Genomic DNA, 14876 nt, shown 5'->3' on the forward strand with positions numbered 1-14876 from the left:
ATAGTAACTGCACCACAAGTGGCCCCGGAGCCAGTGTGCCTGCACTGCTTCGCTCACTCATAAGTGCAGTGCAGGCTACCCTTATATTTGTTAAAGAATAGTAATAAGTTTATGCACCCTAATAAAAATAAGTATGACCAATAATAAACACTGCACCACAAGTGGTGGCCACGCAGTGCAGGCACCCTAAATACGACAGAGAAACACTTCATACGTGACTAGCACTTGTGGACAGTGTTTGAATAGGGGAAGGGTAAATGGTAAGTTAGGGGTTAAAGGTCGAAAGTGATTGTAAGAAAAAGAGACAGAGACAGACAGAGTGTGAGAGAGAGATTGTTCACAGAGGAGACAGTGGGACCGTTCTGTGTTCATCATGGATTTTTCATCTGGAGTTTTGATCCTGTATTCTCTGTTATGTTCAGGTAATGAATCTGATTTACTCGAACAGAGTAACAGCTTTTCTTTTCATTTGCTTAACATCTGTATTGATGTAAAGGGTCGCACAGCCGAAATTTAAAATAAGTGTAACCCTCACCAGCGGTAACCTTTTTCAGTGGTGTCTCGATAACTGTTAGCGATCCACAGACCTCACTGTCAACTGTTTTTGTTGAAGCTACTTTTCTTTTTAAAGAAATAGTCGCTATGGAAGCTATTGGAAGCATTCAGTGACAATCGTCCAGAGTAATGGAGACGTTTCTTTAGGGACACTGCTGTTGACTTTCTGTGAGTGTAATTTTTCGACGCTGTGAGCACCATAAATAGTACAAATCTCCACATCTGGGCAAATCAAACCAAAACCATCTGCATGGTTATTATTTCTGTTATTATTATAAGCATGAACCAACTTTGAATAACGCAAAGTTTTTAGATAAGTGAAAATATCTTAATATCCCTTTCTACGATGTCTTTAAAGAAATTTTAATTAATTTCTGTGCTTTTTTCATTTTTTGCTTTGTCATCAAATGCATGTCTGTTCTACCTGTGTATTTGCGCAGCGTGTTTGCTTTGGGGTAGTGTGTATTTACACTGTGTTTTACCCAGACCCATTTAAAGGTTCACAGAGTTGCAGTGTACTGGCATGTGTGTGTGGTATCACCTGTTATCTGTCCCTGTGCAGTGGCTGCTCAGGCTCCTGTCGTCTCAGTGGAGCCCCGGGCCTCCACGGTGCGCCAAGGGGAGTCTGCCAGCTTCAGATGCCAAGTGAAGAGCGGTGCGCAGCCAATCACACTGGAGTGGAAAAGAGCCAATAACCAAGCATTACCAGGTCAGCAGTAATAACATGTAAGCATTGTTCATACAAAATCTGTGAAGTTTCACTGATTTCCTCTTTTTCCTTCTAGACAATGGCAAGATTGGTCCTGATGGCTCTGTGCTGACGGTGGCTAACACCCGACCTGAAAACCAGGGCCAATACCGCTGCGTGGCAGTCAACTCTGCAGGCCGCGGCACTGCCACAGCTACGCTGAACGTCAAACGTGAGCATGTGTTCACAATTTAGTTGCACACTACCTACACAGCACCAAACAGCACACAGACACAGGTAGCGACTGGCAGGTGAACATATGGTAGAGTATTTAGCAGCTAAAGAGCTAGATGTTTCCTTCAAGAGTTGATAGAGACCAAACACCGAGCAAAAAATTAGTGAATATAAGACCTACATTCCTATGGAAGCCAAGAGCTGCCACGATTGCAATATTTTTCATGCCATTATTATGAGATCACAAGTAAATTATTTCATTATCGAGCTGTTTTATCTCCAAACAGCAACTTTCAAGGCTGAAAACTGAAGCCAATGCAGATGTGTCATTAAATGGCCACTTGAGGCTGACTCTAATTACATTATATTATTAACATATTTTTCATATATTAATATATTATAATGCCCAACTTTACAGCAGAAATAAGTATGTTTACAGCCTCGTACAAAATATCTAATTATAACATTCATGACAACTGTACGAGGAATACATTTTTAAATAACTCACGTTTACATTTTATTATGGCCCAAAGTTCTGCATAAATAAGGACAGGGCCACTTGAGTGACAGGCTGTCTGTGAGGTGACGCTATAGTCTGTGAGCCAGATTCACCCCTCGCTCCTCTAAAGCTACAACCTCTTGTATATAAACGAAATTGTCTTCTCTAGCATCATTAGTGCAGCAAAGGTGTGATAAACAAAAACACTCATTTTTTTAGTTTGCCATAATTAGCTCCTGACCTTTAGACCACAAGTAGTTTTCTTGTGATAAATTATCTTGCATAATTGGCCTTTTGTTTTCACAAGAATCAACATGAATTCACCCGTTATCACAGGAAAAACGAGCTTTGTTATCTCGAGATAACGAACAATATAATTAACTCATGATTTCGAGTTACAAAACTGCAAACATGGCCACTCTTGGCTTTCTCAGTGTTGATAGTATTGTGTTCACAAAAACTGGTTACTGCAGAATTTATATGTAGGTCACATTTGCGTGTCTGTTTGCAGATGCTCCCAAAGTGCGGCTGACACCAGCAGGACCCCTGCGGGTCAGAATGGGTGACCCTGTGTCAGTAGATTGTCGCGCCACAGGCAGGCCAAGTCCCACGCTGAGCTGGAAACGCCAAGGCTCCACGCTACAGCTGGTTACCAAAGAGATAAACGACGTCAACACCATACAGGTGAAAAATAAAAACGCGTACAAGTGAATTTATTTCCGTGATTTAAGATAGCACAGAGAACATAACAATTGTGATCTCTTTTCTCAGTGGGCTGCAGTGCATCCAGACGACTCAGGAGTTTACATTTGCCAGGCTGGAAACAACGAGGGGGTGACAGAGGTCAAAGTTGAGATCATTGTTGAGGGCGGGCCAGGATCACCCGTGGCTTCAGTGGGCACTTCAGAGATGACGGTGGTGGAGGGACACACAGTCACTATGGAGTGTCGAGCCACTGGTAAGATATTTGCCTATATCGGAATCTGTCAGAGATGCTTCCACTTCTCATTTTTCACTTCATCCCCTTTTTCTCTTCCAGGTTCCCCTCCTCCTGTCATCACCTGGTCCAAGCTGCGAGCCCCGTTGCCATGGAAACACACAGTGGCTGGTGGAGTTTTGACACTGACCAGCGTGGGGCGCCAAGATTCAGGACAATACATCTGCAATGCAACCAACATACATGGTTACAGCGAGGCGTACACGCAGATGGAGGTGGAGAGTGAGTCAGCACCACAGATGATAAACACAGGTACATGTAGATTGTCTCTGCTCACGATTACAACAACTGTCTTCTCCTTAATGCAGGTCCTCCGTACGCCACTTCCCTGCCTGACCAGGTGAAGCTCCAGCCCGGAGACGCCCTGCGCCTGCAGTGCCTCGCCCACGGCTCTCATCCAATTCGGTTCGAGTGGAGCCGGGCGGGGAGGGCCACCCTGCCTCCAGCAGCAGAGACCACAAAGGATGGAAAGCTGCTCATCGCCCGTGTTAAGCTGAGCGACAGTGGAACGTACAAATGTGTGGCCTCCAACCACATCGGCTCCAGTGAGGCACTGGCCAGAGTCACCATAAAAGGTGAGCTGGTGTTTGAGTTGAGGCAATTCAAAGTCCAAAATAACTGATCTGACTTTCTCATTTTTCTCTTACTATCTTATCTTTCCCTTCTTTGTTTATTTTACAGCTTAATCCGCTGTGGTCGCACTCTGTCTCACTGACAAACCATCAACGCTTACAGCTTCTCCAAGCCTGCGTTGCTGCCATCAAGACAATCCAAAAGCTAATACTGAGAAAACAGAAGATAATGTTTAATAGATTCATACATTTTAAGAGGTGAAAGATTTCAATGCTGTTTAAACCTTTGGTTTTATTGTACTTATGGGGGTTGAGTTTGTACTTTTATAGAAAACTGTTGCCATTATTGCTGCTGTCTCACATTTCCTTTTGGAAAGCTTTTCCCTGGGAGTCAGTGTAAACTGATGTCCATCACTGTGTGTGGGAGTTTCTTCTGCTGGAATGCCTCTGCACCCTGTTTTACTCCCTTTATGTCATCTGCTTAGTCGACACTGTTGCACTTCCAAAACTGAGAGGCGGACACAAAACAAAGAAAAACCTGATCTAATATAAAAGCCCTTATTATGCCATTAAATAATAAAACAATAAAAACCAAATAATATTATTTGGATGCAAAATAATGTTTTCATGAAAATGCTTTACAAAATATTTGTCTGAAGTGATCCAAATTAGGAACGGTACAAAAATTATTGAGATGGAAGGGGAGGGCAGAAATTGTGAGGTGTTGTATTTTTTCTTTTGGCTAAAAAAGGAAGCATTTTACTTTTTTGGAAGAGCACGAGGAGGGTCATCACTATGTGGAGAAGACAACAGCTCCTTTTTTTTTTTTAAAAAAAGGATGAACATAGATGCAGCATAACTATATATATTTTGTTTTTATTATTTTACTCAGTTTTCTTATTTTTTAAAACTGGGCACCTGCTTCATCCACAATGCAACGCGACTGCAGACTCTTTCAGCCTGTTTATATCTTGTAATTACATGCGTCTTAAGTGACCACCGAGACATATTGTGATCCGATCAGTCAAACCAACGGGGTCTGGGATGCATTTGACAGCATATATTTGTAGTGTTAATGCTAAAACGTCTTGATGCGTCCGTGACAAGGTCTCTGTCATCATGCTGGCGTGCTAATGTTCTATATGTTCTATGTTGTTTTGCCCTATGGAAGGAGATATAGGGCAAAATTTTTGATTTTTGCTGAAAGCAAAACTCCAGATGTACTGACACAACTGGCAACGTGAGTAGCAAGCAGTCAGTGAGAGTGTGGACGTCCTTTGTAGGACGTAGGCAGTAATGAAATCTGAACACAAGTGGTCAGCTGGAGATGCATGAACAGCGATGCGTCTCAGCCGTCCACTTGAGTTCAGATCACTGACATGCATGTTAATACCGGGTCTAAACACGCTCTCTGATGGAAGATGTGGGGTGTTTTATGCTAGCAGCAGCTAATGTAGCCTCAAGCAGAGACGAGGAGCGGGCAACAGAAGTCTTGTAAGCTCCCTTTTTTCTAACTGCACTCCCCCAGATTTTTTTCATTTTTAGACTTGTAGTTTTCAGCCTTCACAGAGCTGCCCCTGGAGCCACAAAAAGGATTTATACAACTGTTGTCACATATTAACAGACTTCAATGTGGAGTTCAGAATCAGAATCAGAAATACTTTACTGTTCCCAACTATGTCAGTTCTGAGAAACACAGACTAAGCTTGGATCTGTTTTTATTTATAAGTGATTAGTTAATATGCACATGGGTAGCTATTTTTCATTAAGGGCCTGTTCTTTATTTATCAGAGATTTATCAGGTGGCTGGGGAAGGACTTCATTTTTTTTTGTTACTGTAGCCAATGCAATGAGCAAACAGCACAGGAGCAAGAGTTATCACCAAAACAAACAGCTGATTTCTTTAGCACAATGATAATTCTCCTTATAAACTGCATCATCATCATACAAGCTGTGTGTCCACTTTAGCAGAAAATGGGTGCATGAGAGTATTTCAAATAAATACAAAATACAACCATTAAAGTTGCATTTCTTTCCCAAAGGCAAAATAAAAAAAACTTAAATTTGCCCCTGGTGTTTCAAAAATTGTGACATGCCCCTCCTCTTTTTTTCCCAGCAGAGGTTCACAGCCAGCCTCCCCACTCCAGTGATTTACATATAGTCCCTTTGTTTCAAATCTTTCAATATTTCGCCTTTTTAATGCCTTTATAAAATGTTATACGACTGGTGTCTAATCTGAGTATTGCTTCACAGTCATGTCTTTAACCACATGGTGGCAATATGTAGCTTTAAGGCACGCACCCATTGCCTTCAGGCCAAAAGAGCTATTTGAGCCTTCACACCCACAGCAACTGGAGGGACAGATGCAGTGCACAGTCAAGCTATTGTTTTCCAAATGACTTCATGTCATGCTGAAAAAAAAGCAAAAACACGTGGCTGATGATTGCAGCTCTCTGTGTAAATATGGACTCCTCTTGAACAGGCAAAGTTCAGTTTGATCAGACAAACGTGTTGCAAAATGATGCACCGATGTTTGTGTTCACAGCAAAGATTTAAAGCAGCCTCCACTAAATGAGGTGTAAGCTCGACATTTAGGGGTTTGTGGCTGCAGCCAAAGGTTGGAAAGAAAGCTAACATTTCCAAAGCTGCTGCCAGGACGCAGAGTATCTGCTGTTTGTGATTGTGGCCTCCCTCGTGAAACGCCCAACCTCCACAGAGGCTTTTTACTCTTACCCTACATCTTTACAAGCATCTTCAAAGCTGAGGAGGAAACATCTGCCCTCTGTCACCTCATCCACCCCCTCACTTCACAGACAGACTGAGGGAGGGGAGACGAAGGAGACCAAATAAAATGCACCACAGAGGAAATCATACATGTTTAATTTTGAATGATAAAGAGCCACTGAGCTGAAGCAGAGGGGGAAAATGTTTCAGAGACAGAGAGGAAACTCTAATTCATTATATCTGATCCCTCTCTCTCTCTCTGTATGCCTTTGTATACATATTAACTAGACATGGACATATGGTCTCTAATGGAGTCTCATATAAACAGTGAACTTCATAGGAGTCCAGATGACATCCCAGAAAAAGGATGTGCACACACATTCGCGCAGACAGTTCGTCACAGCTTCAGAAGCATCGCATTAGTTTATATTACAGTAGGAGTACACAACAGTGTTACATTTGCTCTGGACCACACAGTGCTTATGTTAGCCTTAAGAGGCACGGAAAGAAAAAAGAAACAAGCAATCAGTCTTGTAACTCTAACATTGCACAAGGAGAGTATAATATTCATTTTCCTCTACGCCATATATTCCAATAAAAGCTGTTGCTGTTTTTGGAAAGACACCAGCGTGATGTCCCCGCTGTAATAATATGGGAATACCAGATCATTCAGGAAGGAACCAATGAGGTGAGCGCTTCCTCAGGAAGTGATAGGTGGAGGAGGGGGGGGGGGCGCCTGTCAAGCCTGTTGCTATGGTTTCCACCTGGTGAACTCGGATAAGCTGTGGCCGGGCAGCGCCTTGTAGAAACAACAGTTTCTTCAGGACGTAGCTGATGGTCTGATAGGGAGCGGAGTTCCTGTATTGTGTCGGCTGCAGAGCCAAGTTGACTTCCAGAGTGCATAACATCACACGTCGCCTCAAATCTGATCTCACACTGTGTCAATGAAATGTTCCTGTGTCGGACTAGTGCAACAGGAAGCCACAACAATTTGAAGCGGATTTTAGCAAATTGCTTCATATCAATCAGCTTAAGTCTTGTCATGCACAGACTGAGGAAGAGTAAGAAATCCCTCTGTGAAAATAGAGTTTAACTGCTGACAGGAAGGGATGTGCCCACAGGCCACAGCAGGGAAAAAATATTGGCAGCATTGCATCCCATTAAATGATAATTTTTCTAGTCTTCTCTCTGATCTGGACGAATAATATATGCCTACTTTAAAGCCCGGCCTTGACATATGACTCAGCAATCAGGCAATCAGTGATGATGACTATACAAGGTACAAAGTACATGATCGGCAATCAGGCCATTTTTACCTAAATCAGTGGTTGTCATGGGGGGATAAATGTTAAGGGTCACAAGATGATTTATGGGACATGAACAAAACAAAGAAAATAATTTTGTCCTGCTAATGTGTTCTTTTGTCTAGCGATTCTCTATTTTGTGTTGTAAAATCTTTGATACTTTCACTTCTTTATGCCACTTTAATTCCTCAAAGAGCAACTTCCAGGTTTGACACCCCAATGAATCAGTGTGTGGGAGAATGATTTAGACGCGAGATTTTAAAAGAAATATATATAAATATACACTACTGGGACTACAGTGGTATCACTTTTGCAAAGAATTTTTACTTTTGAAACAACAAAAGCCCAAACTGACAGGAAGTAACAAGGTGGGGGGAGTGGCCAAATGAAACAATGGCAAATACTGATGAAATTTCTAGTTTTGACGCAGAAGAAGGTAAAAAATGTGTATGCTCATGCTCATGACGGGCTGCAACTATACAATTATTAACCTCAAAGGCATCCTCATACAACGGTTTGTAAGATGTACAGTATTTCCCAGATTGCCAGTGTTGGGGGGGTTTGTTTCACTCTATCTGCAATCTCACTCTAATATCTGACGTTTTTGCAGGTCCGTGAATGCAGCGCAGCAGGCCGAGTTCTTTTTGTCCTGAGGTGGATAATTGATCTGTTGATACATTAACAGCTGATTAGATTGATAGATGAGAGGAGGTATTTGCAGATATTGATTAACAGTCCAGCCCCACTGAGACAATGGCGGGACAAATTAGACTATGGCAGCTTGTCTTTGTTATTAATGGGAAACACTGATATATTACAATAAGTTATGCAAATGGCTCTTATGATAACTTACAAACTAGTATCCCTACCGTTAGATTAGATTTAGAAAAAGAATCATCGTTAGGTGTGACGTGACAAAACATTAAGTACATTACATAACTTAAAATTGACTCAAAGTTGACATTTAGTTTTACATAAGACATGAACCCTGGCCTCCTGAGTCAAAGTCCTGTGTTTGTTTGACCTCTCCACCTCCCAAACTTCCTCCCTATATGGACTTAGTCACTCTGACATCGCCTGACTTCCTCCTCTGCTCCCATCATATGATGGTGGACAGCCTGCAGCGCATACAGTTGGTCATGTGATCACAGTCTCTTTAGTCATGTCTACGTGGGTTATGTATGAATTATAGTGCATTATTTTTCCTAGGTATAAGTACAAACAGCGAATAAGAGAAGTCTGAATATTTCCATCAGCAGTTGTTAGAGACTAAAAACAGAGCAAAAAGACCAGAGAATATTGAACTTACACTCCAAATTTTTGCTTATGTTGCAATAAATAAGCAACTGTTTTAAAAATACATTTCGCCATAGCAGCTTCATGAGTCAATAATATGTCAATTTGTTTTGCTGACTCTTAATGGCCAAAAAATCAATGAATGCAGGTTAAAATTAAAAAAACAAAACAAAGGAAGCCCACCATTTAAGGTATTGGGAGCCATCACAAGAGTTGCTTTTAATTCAAACGTTTAATCCTGTACTTTAATTTTTTTTTTTATAAACCTGAAGGTTGAATAATAAAGACACCCTGATGAAGGCTGATATAAGCAAGTGTTATGAAACCTCAAAAGTTTCCATCAGAGCTTGAGCGAAAGCTGTGAAAATCTGCACCTTGCTTCTCGGCTATAAAAAGATGCACATTTTCACACCAGTGATGCAACTTAACTCAAAGCAACACTTGCAAGAGCCACAAGCCTGAGTTGTGTTTTGATGGTTTAATAGTGACACAAAAGGCAAAGAGAGGCTGTTAAACCTTTTAGCCTCCAGCTCAGTGAGTAGAGCGTGCACCCCATGTAGTCTGGGCCTTTTGCTGCGTGTCATCCCCATTCTCTCTCTCTCCCTTTCCTATAACTCTCTGACTGCACTACAATAAAGGCAAGAGAAGCCCAAAAAATAATCTTAAAAAAAAAATTAAAAAAAAGATCTTTGTGTTTGTTTGATGTGTTTTGTAAATACATTTTAATTCTTGTAAAGGCAGTTTATTTCAGAATGTATTTGCTTAACAGATTTAATAATTGGGTGGCTGTAGGTGGGGATAACACATAATAACAGCCTTGGTGTAAATAGCATCCAGCAGTGGCTGACATTAAAAACACAGCCAGCTCCATTTGACTATAAAGATGCTGCTGCTGCTGCTGCTTGTTGCTGGGCACCATAAATACACATCAGTGTCAATATATCCTGTAATCACGTCATTCTCCTTTTCACTTGAAACTCAAACCACGTAATAGGGCATCTTAATCACACATAGCACACACACACACACACACACACACACACACACACACTCTCTCCACCGCGCACTTGTTCCTACGTTCCCAAAGTTGTCACTTCTATGTCTTTTGAAGCAAAGAAAAAAATATTTGAGAATTGCAACCACAAGTGTGTGTACATGTGTATACCTTGCCTACTGACATAATGACTTTGATGTTTGCGGCATAAGAACGAAACCACCTGTGGTTGAGAAAAAAAGTTGCAGCACTTCTGGTTAAAAATATGCAGTATAAAAGCAGAAGAACAAGGAGGCCAGCAGAACAATCGGAAGCCAGACATGAGTTTGGTACAACATGTACAGAATATCACACGTTAATACAACTGTTAGTTAAACCCAGGAACATAAGTTTACAGGAGTTACAGCTGAAAACAAATCTTTTTTTATTGTTAAGTGCTTTATGAAACACATTTATTCTGTTATTATATAAACGACAATAGACCAATAATGAAAGCTGAATGAAATCAGATATTTTGTTTGCAATTACTATCCTTGCTATTATTAAACAAATGGTTTTGCAGTGACCAACAATTCATAATATGTAAACAACTTCATATTTTGTTCCTAACAGGCCATTTATAGTGACAAAACTAAAAAAAACAAGCAATATTGAGTCAGTTCTGTACTTTTTTCCACTACATAAGCAATAACCCACACAACCAGCTACCTCTAACCTGTAATTAGTGGTTACACTTATACATACTCAGATATACAGATTTCATGTGCTTGTATTTTGCAAGTTAGAGAATTACTAAATACAGAACAGAGTTGAGAACAACAAAAAGTGGTATAACACAAAAAGGAGAGATGAAAAGAGGTGTTCAAAAAGGATGTTATAGAGGGGGAGGATAAAAGATGTCGCAACAGAGACAGTTTATCTCTTCAGTCATCTGCAGTTTCGAGTGTCCTCCTGAACCAGTGGAAAATAACATACTGTGATGCCAGATATGTTAAAAAACAATTAAAAAGCTCTTTTCCAAAGTTTGTCTGACTCTGTGCATGACTGTAAACAGCAACTGCAACTTGTGATTATGATCCATTTATTCTCCGGCTGTTTCCATATGGAAAGATCCTGTCTGTGTGTGTGTGTGTGTGTGTGTGTGTGTGTGTGTGTGTGTGTGTGTGTGTGTGTGTGTGTGTGTGTGTGTGTGTGTGTGTGTGTGTGTGTGTGTGTGTGTGTGTGTGTGTGTGTGTGTCTGTGTGTGGGTGTGCTAGTAGCTCTGGGCACTGACATTTAGTCGTCTGTCAGTAGGTTTTTATACCACATATGTAACTTTATACAAAAACTTTCCTTCATAGATGCAATATGAAGCAATTTTTCATATACAGTATGCCATGGCAACAACCTCAAAGTAGCCTAACACTAAATTTGGGGGCAGCTGGGGTATTGCAAGAAATATATTTTACTGGGTGACTGTCTGTAGTTGACAACGACCGAATAATTTTTAATTTATTGATGGCCCATTGGGGGTTCATTCCAACTTTCCCATGACCCATGGCTGAGATGTAACCATAACTCTGATTACATAGATTCAAAACAAAGTTCTCTTTGATGGTAAAGAATGCGTTCATGTATCTTTCAGATTTTTCTTTCTAATCTGTCAAAGTTGGACGAGGAAACAGAACCAGGCTTTCACAAAGCATAAATTCTAGTCTGAAGAACAATTGTGACACATTTAATTTGAAAAAGGCAAAACCACAAATGATTTCTAGTGTATGTGTTTTCAGTTTAGTAATGAGATGTGTCATAAATATTACTGTTGGCCTGTGAATACATCATGACTAGTTAGTTATCATGATAGTTCAGTCAAAAGTGATCTCAGTTTTGCTGGTGATAACTCCCAAGTGTTCCTCCACCCTCAAAACGAGATAAAACAACTGTGTTGATCATGTTTCTACATCTCTGTATATTTTGTAACAATCAGTCATCTAGGAGGTAATGCAGTGTGGATTAAAAAAGCGATGAGGCCGTGATGTACGCTTTATCTATTGAAAGTGTGAGATACTGTTTAATAAGTCGCTGCAATCATTGCGTCTGCTCTTATCTCTATCACAGGGAGGTTATTGTTAAGCATGACACACCCTTGTATCATTCTGCCTTCATCAGCTGAATGGAAGGGCCAAACAAAAAACTCAAAAGTACACGTCAATACATTTTTTTCCCAAAGATGTTTTTGTCAGTTTAGGTAGTTTTGGAAGTAAGAGGAGATGCATCTTCTATACAGAGTATATGAGCTATTGCTTGTGTTTTGTGTTGTCTGTTGATAAACGAACAACTTTTAAAAAATAGCAGCTTCTGGTGCTAAATTGGCTCATGCAATCAACCAATTACCATACACCTACGGCTTTTAAGCTTCTTCTTGTGCTGGAAGAGTATTTTCTCAGAAAGAAAAGCCAAGAAATTGCCTAATAAAAGTGCTCTAAGAACTAAATTTGTATCTAGTTCTTGTGTTGCAGACACAACAAAAGAAATTCACATGATAAACTTCTCATCAGAACCCAATGAATGATGTCACGTCCTTAACGTACAGTTTTGTAATTAACCTGAAGTTACCGTGGTTAGGTTTATGAAGAGAAACATGGTGAGGATGTACCTTAAACTGACTCAACATACTTGTGGATTCAAACATGTGAAGGAAAATGTACAAACAGTAAGAACAGCTTGTTTGGGTTTAGACTCTGCTGCTTCCTACACGTACATACCCACTTCATTTACCCCCCCTCACACACACACACACACACTTTGCAATGCACGCCTCTGTTAAGACTTTTAAGTGTCACGCTCTGCAGAGCTATGTGATACATTAAATGTGTGTTTGCAGGCGTATTAGGACTCCTTTCAGAGGAAGCTGAACCCTATGTGTTAACGGGTGAAGTAAGTTTAGAAAGAAACACTGATGTTTCTTTAGTGCAAATTTCCTCTTTTACAGTGGAGTGAGAAGTGCAATTCAGTGAGTCAAACTCTTTCCCCAGAGCTGTCATAGTAACCTCACCCGTATCTTGTGATACAAGCCAAACACCTGCAAAACTTAACAGTGTGACCTATTTTAATCTGAGTGAAAAAAGACAAAAACACAGAAGCACAAATGTAAGCATGGATCTTAAAATTTGTGTTTCTTAATGCTTAATAATAAAGCTTGCATTGTACAGACTCACACACGACATCCGGGTGTTTTTAAAGTTTAGGTCAGGACAGAGGAAAAAGGGAAGAAAGCCTTCACTTACATTATGTTTCTCAAAAACAAATCTGCACAACATGTGTCAGTGGGGTTGCAGGTAGCTGCCTACAGATGGATTTTTAACCAAGTGAAAGCATGTGACAATCGCATGCACACATGCAGTTCACAACTCACCCAGGGCTTAACTTCACCACGTTCTCATCTAATGATCACTGCTACTTGTTGGTCTAACATTCTCCCTCGGAGGACTACATTTTTCCCCCATACTGTTTCTCCTTTTGGATAACTGATGGTCACAATGGGCAAATGTCCATTTAATGCATGAGGTATCAATGTTTACTGGCTGCAAACACAAGCGCGTACACACACACGCACGCACACACGCGCACACACACACACACACACACACACACACACACACACACACACACACACAGACAGTCACAGACTGACTGACTGGATCTCCCCATATGAAAATGCTAAAGCATATTATCACAGAGTTACTGTTACAGTTGCTTTTCACAGCCTGATACTTGCTGAGAAGGAGATATAAATAAGTTCAGGTCGATATATACACCCTGCCTACACAAACACACACACACACACACACACACACACACGCTGTGCTAGCAAGCTGCGTCTGCTTTGATTCAGCCTTTTGTTTACTTTAACTCTGATGCTGAGGGGACATGAACTACTTGCACTCTCTCATCCTCTTCCTGCCTACATGTGTGGGTGATTTGTCTGTCTCCATGTGTCTGCTCATTTGTCTCCGTCTATGTCTGCCCCTCATGTCTGCGCAAATATGATGAAAAACGATGACACCAAGTCAAGAGCATGCTTAAGGCAGCCAAGACAGGGAGCGACAATGAGAGACTGAAGGGAGGAAAAGAGGTCATTATCAACTAGACTTTCTCTGCCTGTGATTGAGCTGAAAAAGGCTGAGAATAGACAACCGCCTTGTTGTGGAATTGCTGATGCTGCGTGTAGCAGCAACAGTGTGTCATGCAACAGTTGTGTGTTTTGCTCACTGGCAACAGAAGAGAGTTGTTGGCCACTTGCTTCACTATCACTGTGTGCAACATGCACAGATAACCTATCTACTCCTACCATCATGTGTGTCGCATGCTTTGTGTTTGACATAGAGTGAAGAAATGTGGTAGGCACGATTGTTGTATGCTGCATGGTAATGATGTTCTTACTCTAGTCACTGCTTACTCTCAGTTACCTAAATCGCTCACATACTCTTTTCGTTTCCCCCTCCCACACTGGTTTCTGTCCTCTCCTTCAGAGCTGTTGTGTTTTGCATCTTTGTTTTTGAGTCTTCTTGCATCAGAAGTAGACCAAAATTCAACTTTGCTAAACTCCTCTGTTGAACAGCAATCATTCAGTCATAATTTAGTAAACTCTATGAACAGATATCTGCTCGTGATAATGCTCATGAACTCTCATCCAGCACCACTAACAAAAAGGGCACCTCTTAGCAAAACACAGGTTGAGCAGGAGAGTGAAACATCTGGAAAGTCTAACTTCCCAGCTTGGGGTCTCCCGAAGCACAGAACTGATCCAGAAGCTTTGGCGGGCCACGCTAAAGCAGGAGACAGGTGAGTCACTGGTGTCTGCACACACGAGACACACACCAGAGTCTGCTGTACCATGAAGGAGCGGGCAGGAGATGCTATCAGGCAGGCAAAGGATTAAACACCAGGTAAGCACACAGGAAGAATCAGTCTGAGAGTAAACGCTGGCTGTGTGTAATGAGGAACAGGTGAACTGAGTTGCCTTGATGAGGG

At 41.1% G+C, this 14876-nt stretch overlaps 1 protein-coding gene across 1 annotated transcript; it reads left to right on the forward strand.

The window, feature by feature from the left end:
- The first annotated feature begins 264 nt into the window (after positions 1-264).
- sid4 (secreted immunoglobulin domain 4) lies at positions 265-4149 on the forward strand. The gene is made up of 8 exons (XM_042485388.2): positions 265-422; positions 1118-1264; positions 1341-1475; positions 2488-2660; positions 2748-2934; positions 3016-3195; positions 3282-3548; positions 3655-4149. Exons 1-8 carry the CDS (start codon positions 374-376, stop codon positions 3657-3659), a joined length of 1143 nt encoding a protein of 380 aa, XP_042341322.1. The 5' UTR covers positions 265-373; the 3' UTR covers positions 3660-4149.
- Positions 4150-14876: the final 10727 nt, after the last annotated feature.

The sequence above is a fragment of the Plectropomus leopardus genome, chromosome 3 (assembly GCF_026936395.1).
Source record: "Plectropomus leopardus strain MGB_pleo_1.0 chromosome 3, ASM2693639v1, whole genome shotgun sequence".
Lineage (NCBI taxonomy): Eukaryota > Metazoa > Chordata > Actinopteri > Perciformes > Serranidae > Plectropomus > Plectropomus leopardus.

Excerpts from the sequence above, each read along its gene's own strand:
- sid4 (XM_042485388.2), top strand. The coding sequence starts at position 374 with ATGGATTTTTCATCTGGAGTTTTGATCCTGTATTCTCTGTTATGTTCA. Across the intron at positions 2,661-2,747 it reads ACGACGTCAACACCATACAG|TGGGCTGCAGTGCATCCAGA; the intron begins GTGAAAAATAAA and ends CTCTTTTCTCAG. Across the intron at positions 3,196-3,281 it reads CACGCAGATGGAGGTGGAGA|GTCCTCCGTACGCCACTTCC; the intron begins GTGAGTCAGCAC and ends TCCTTAATGCAG.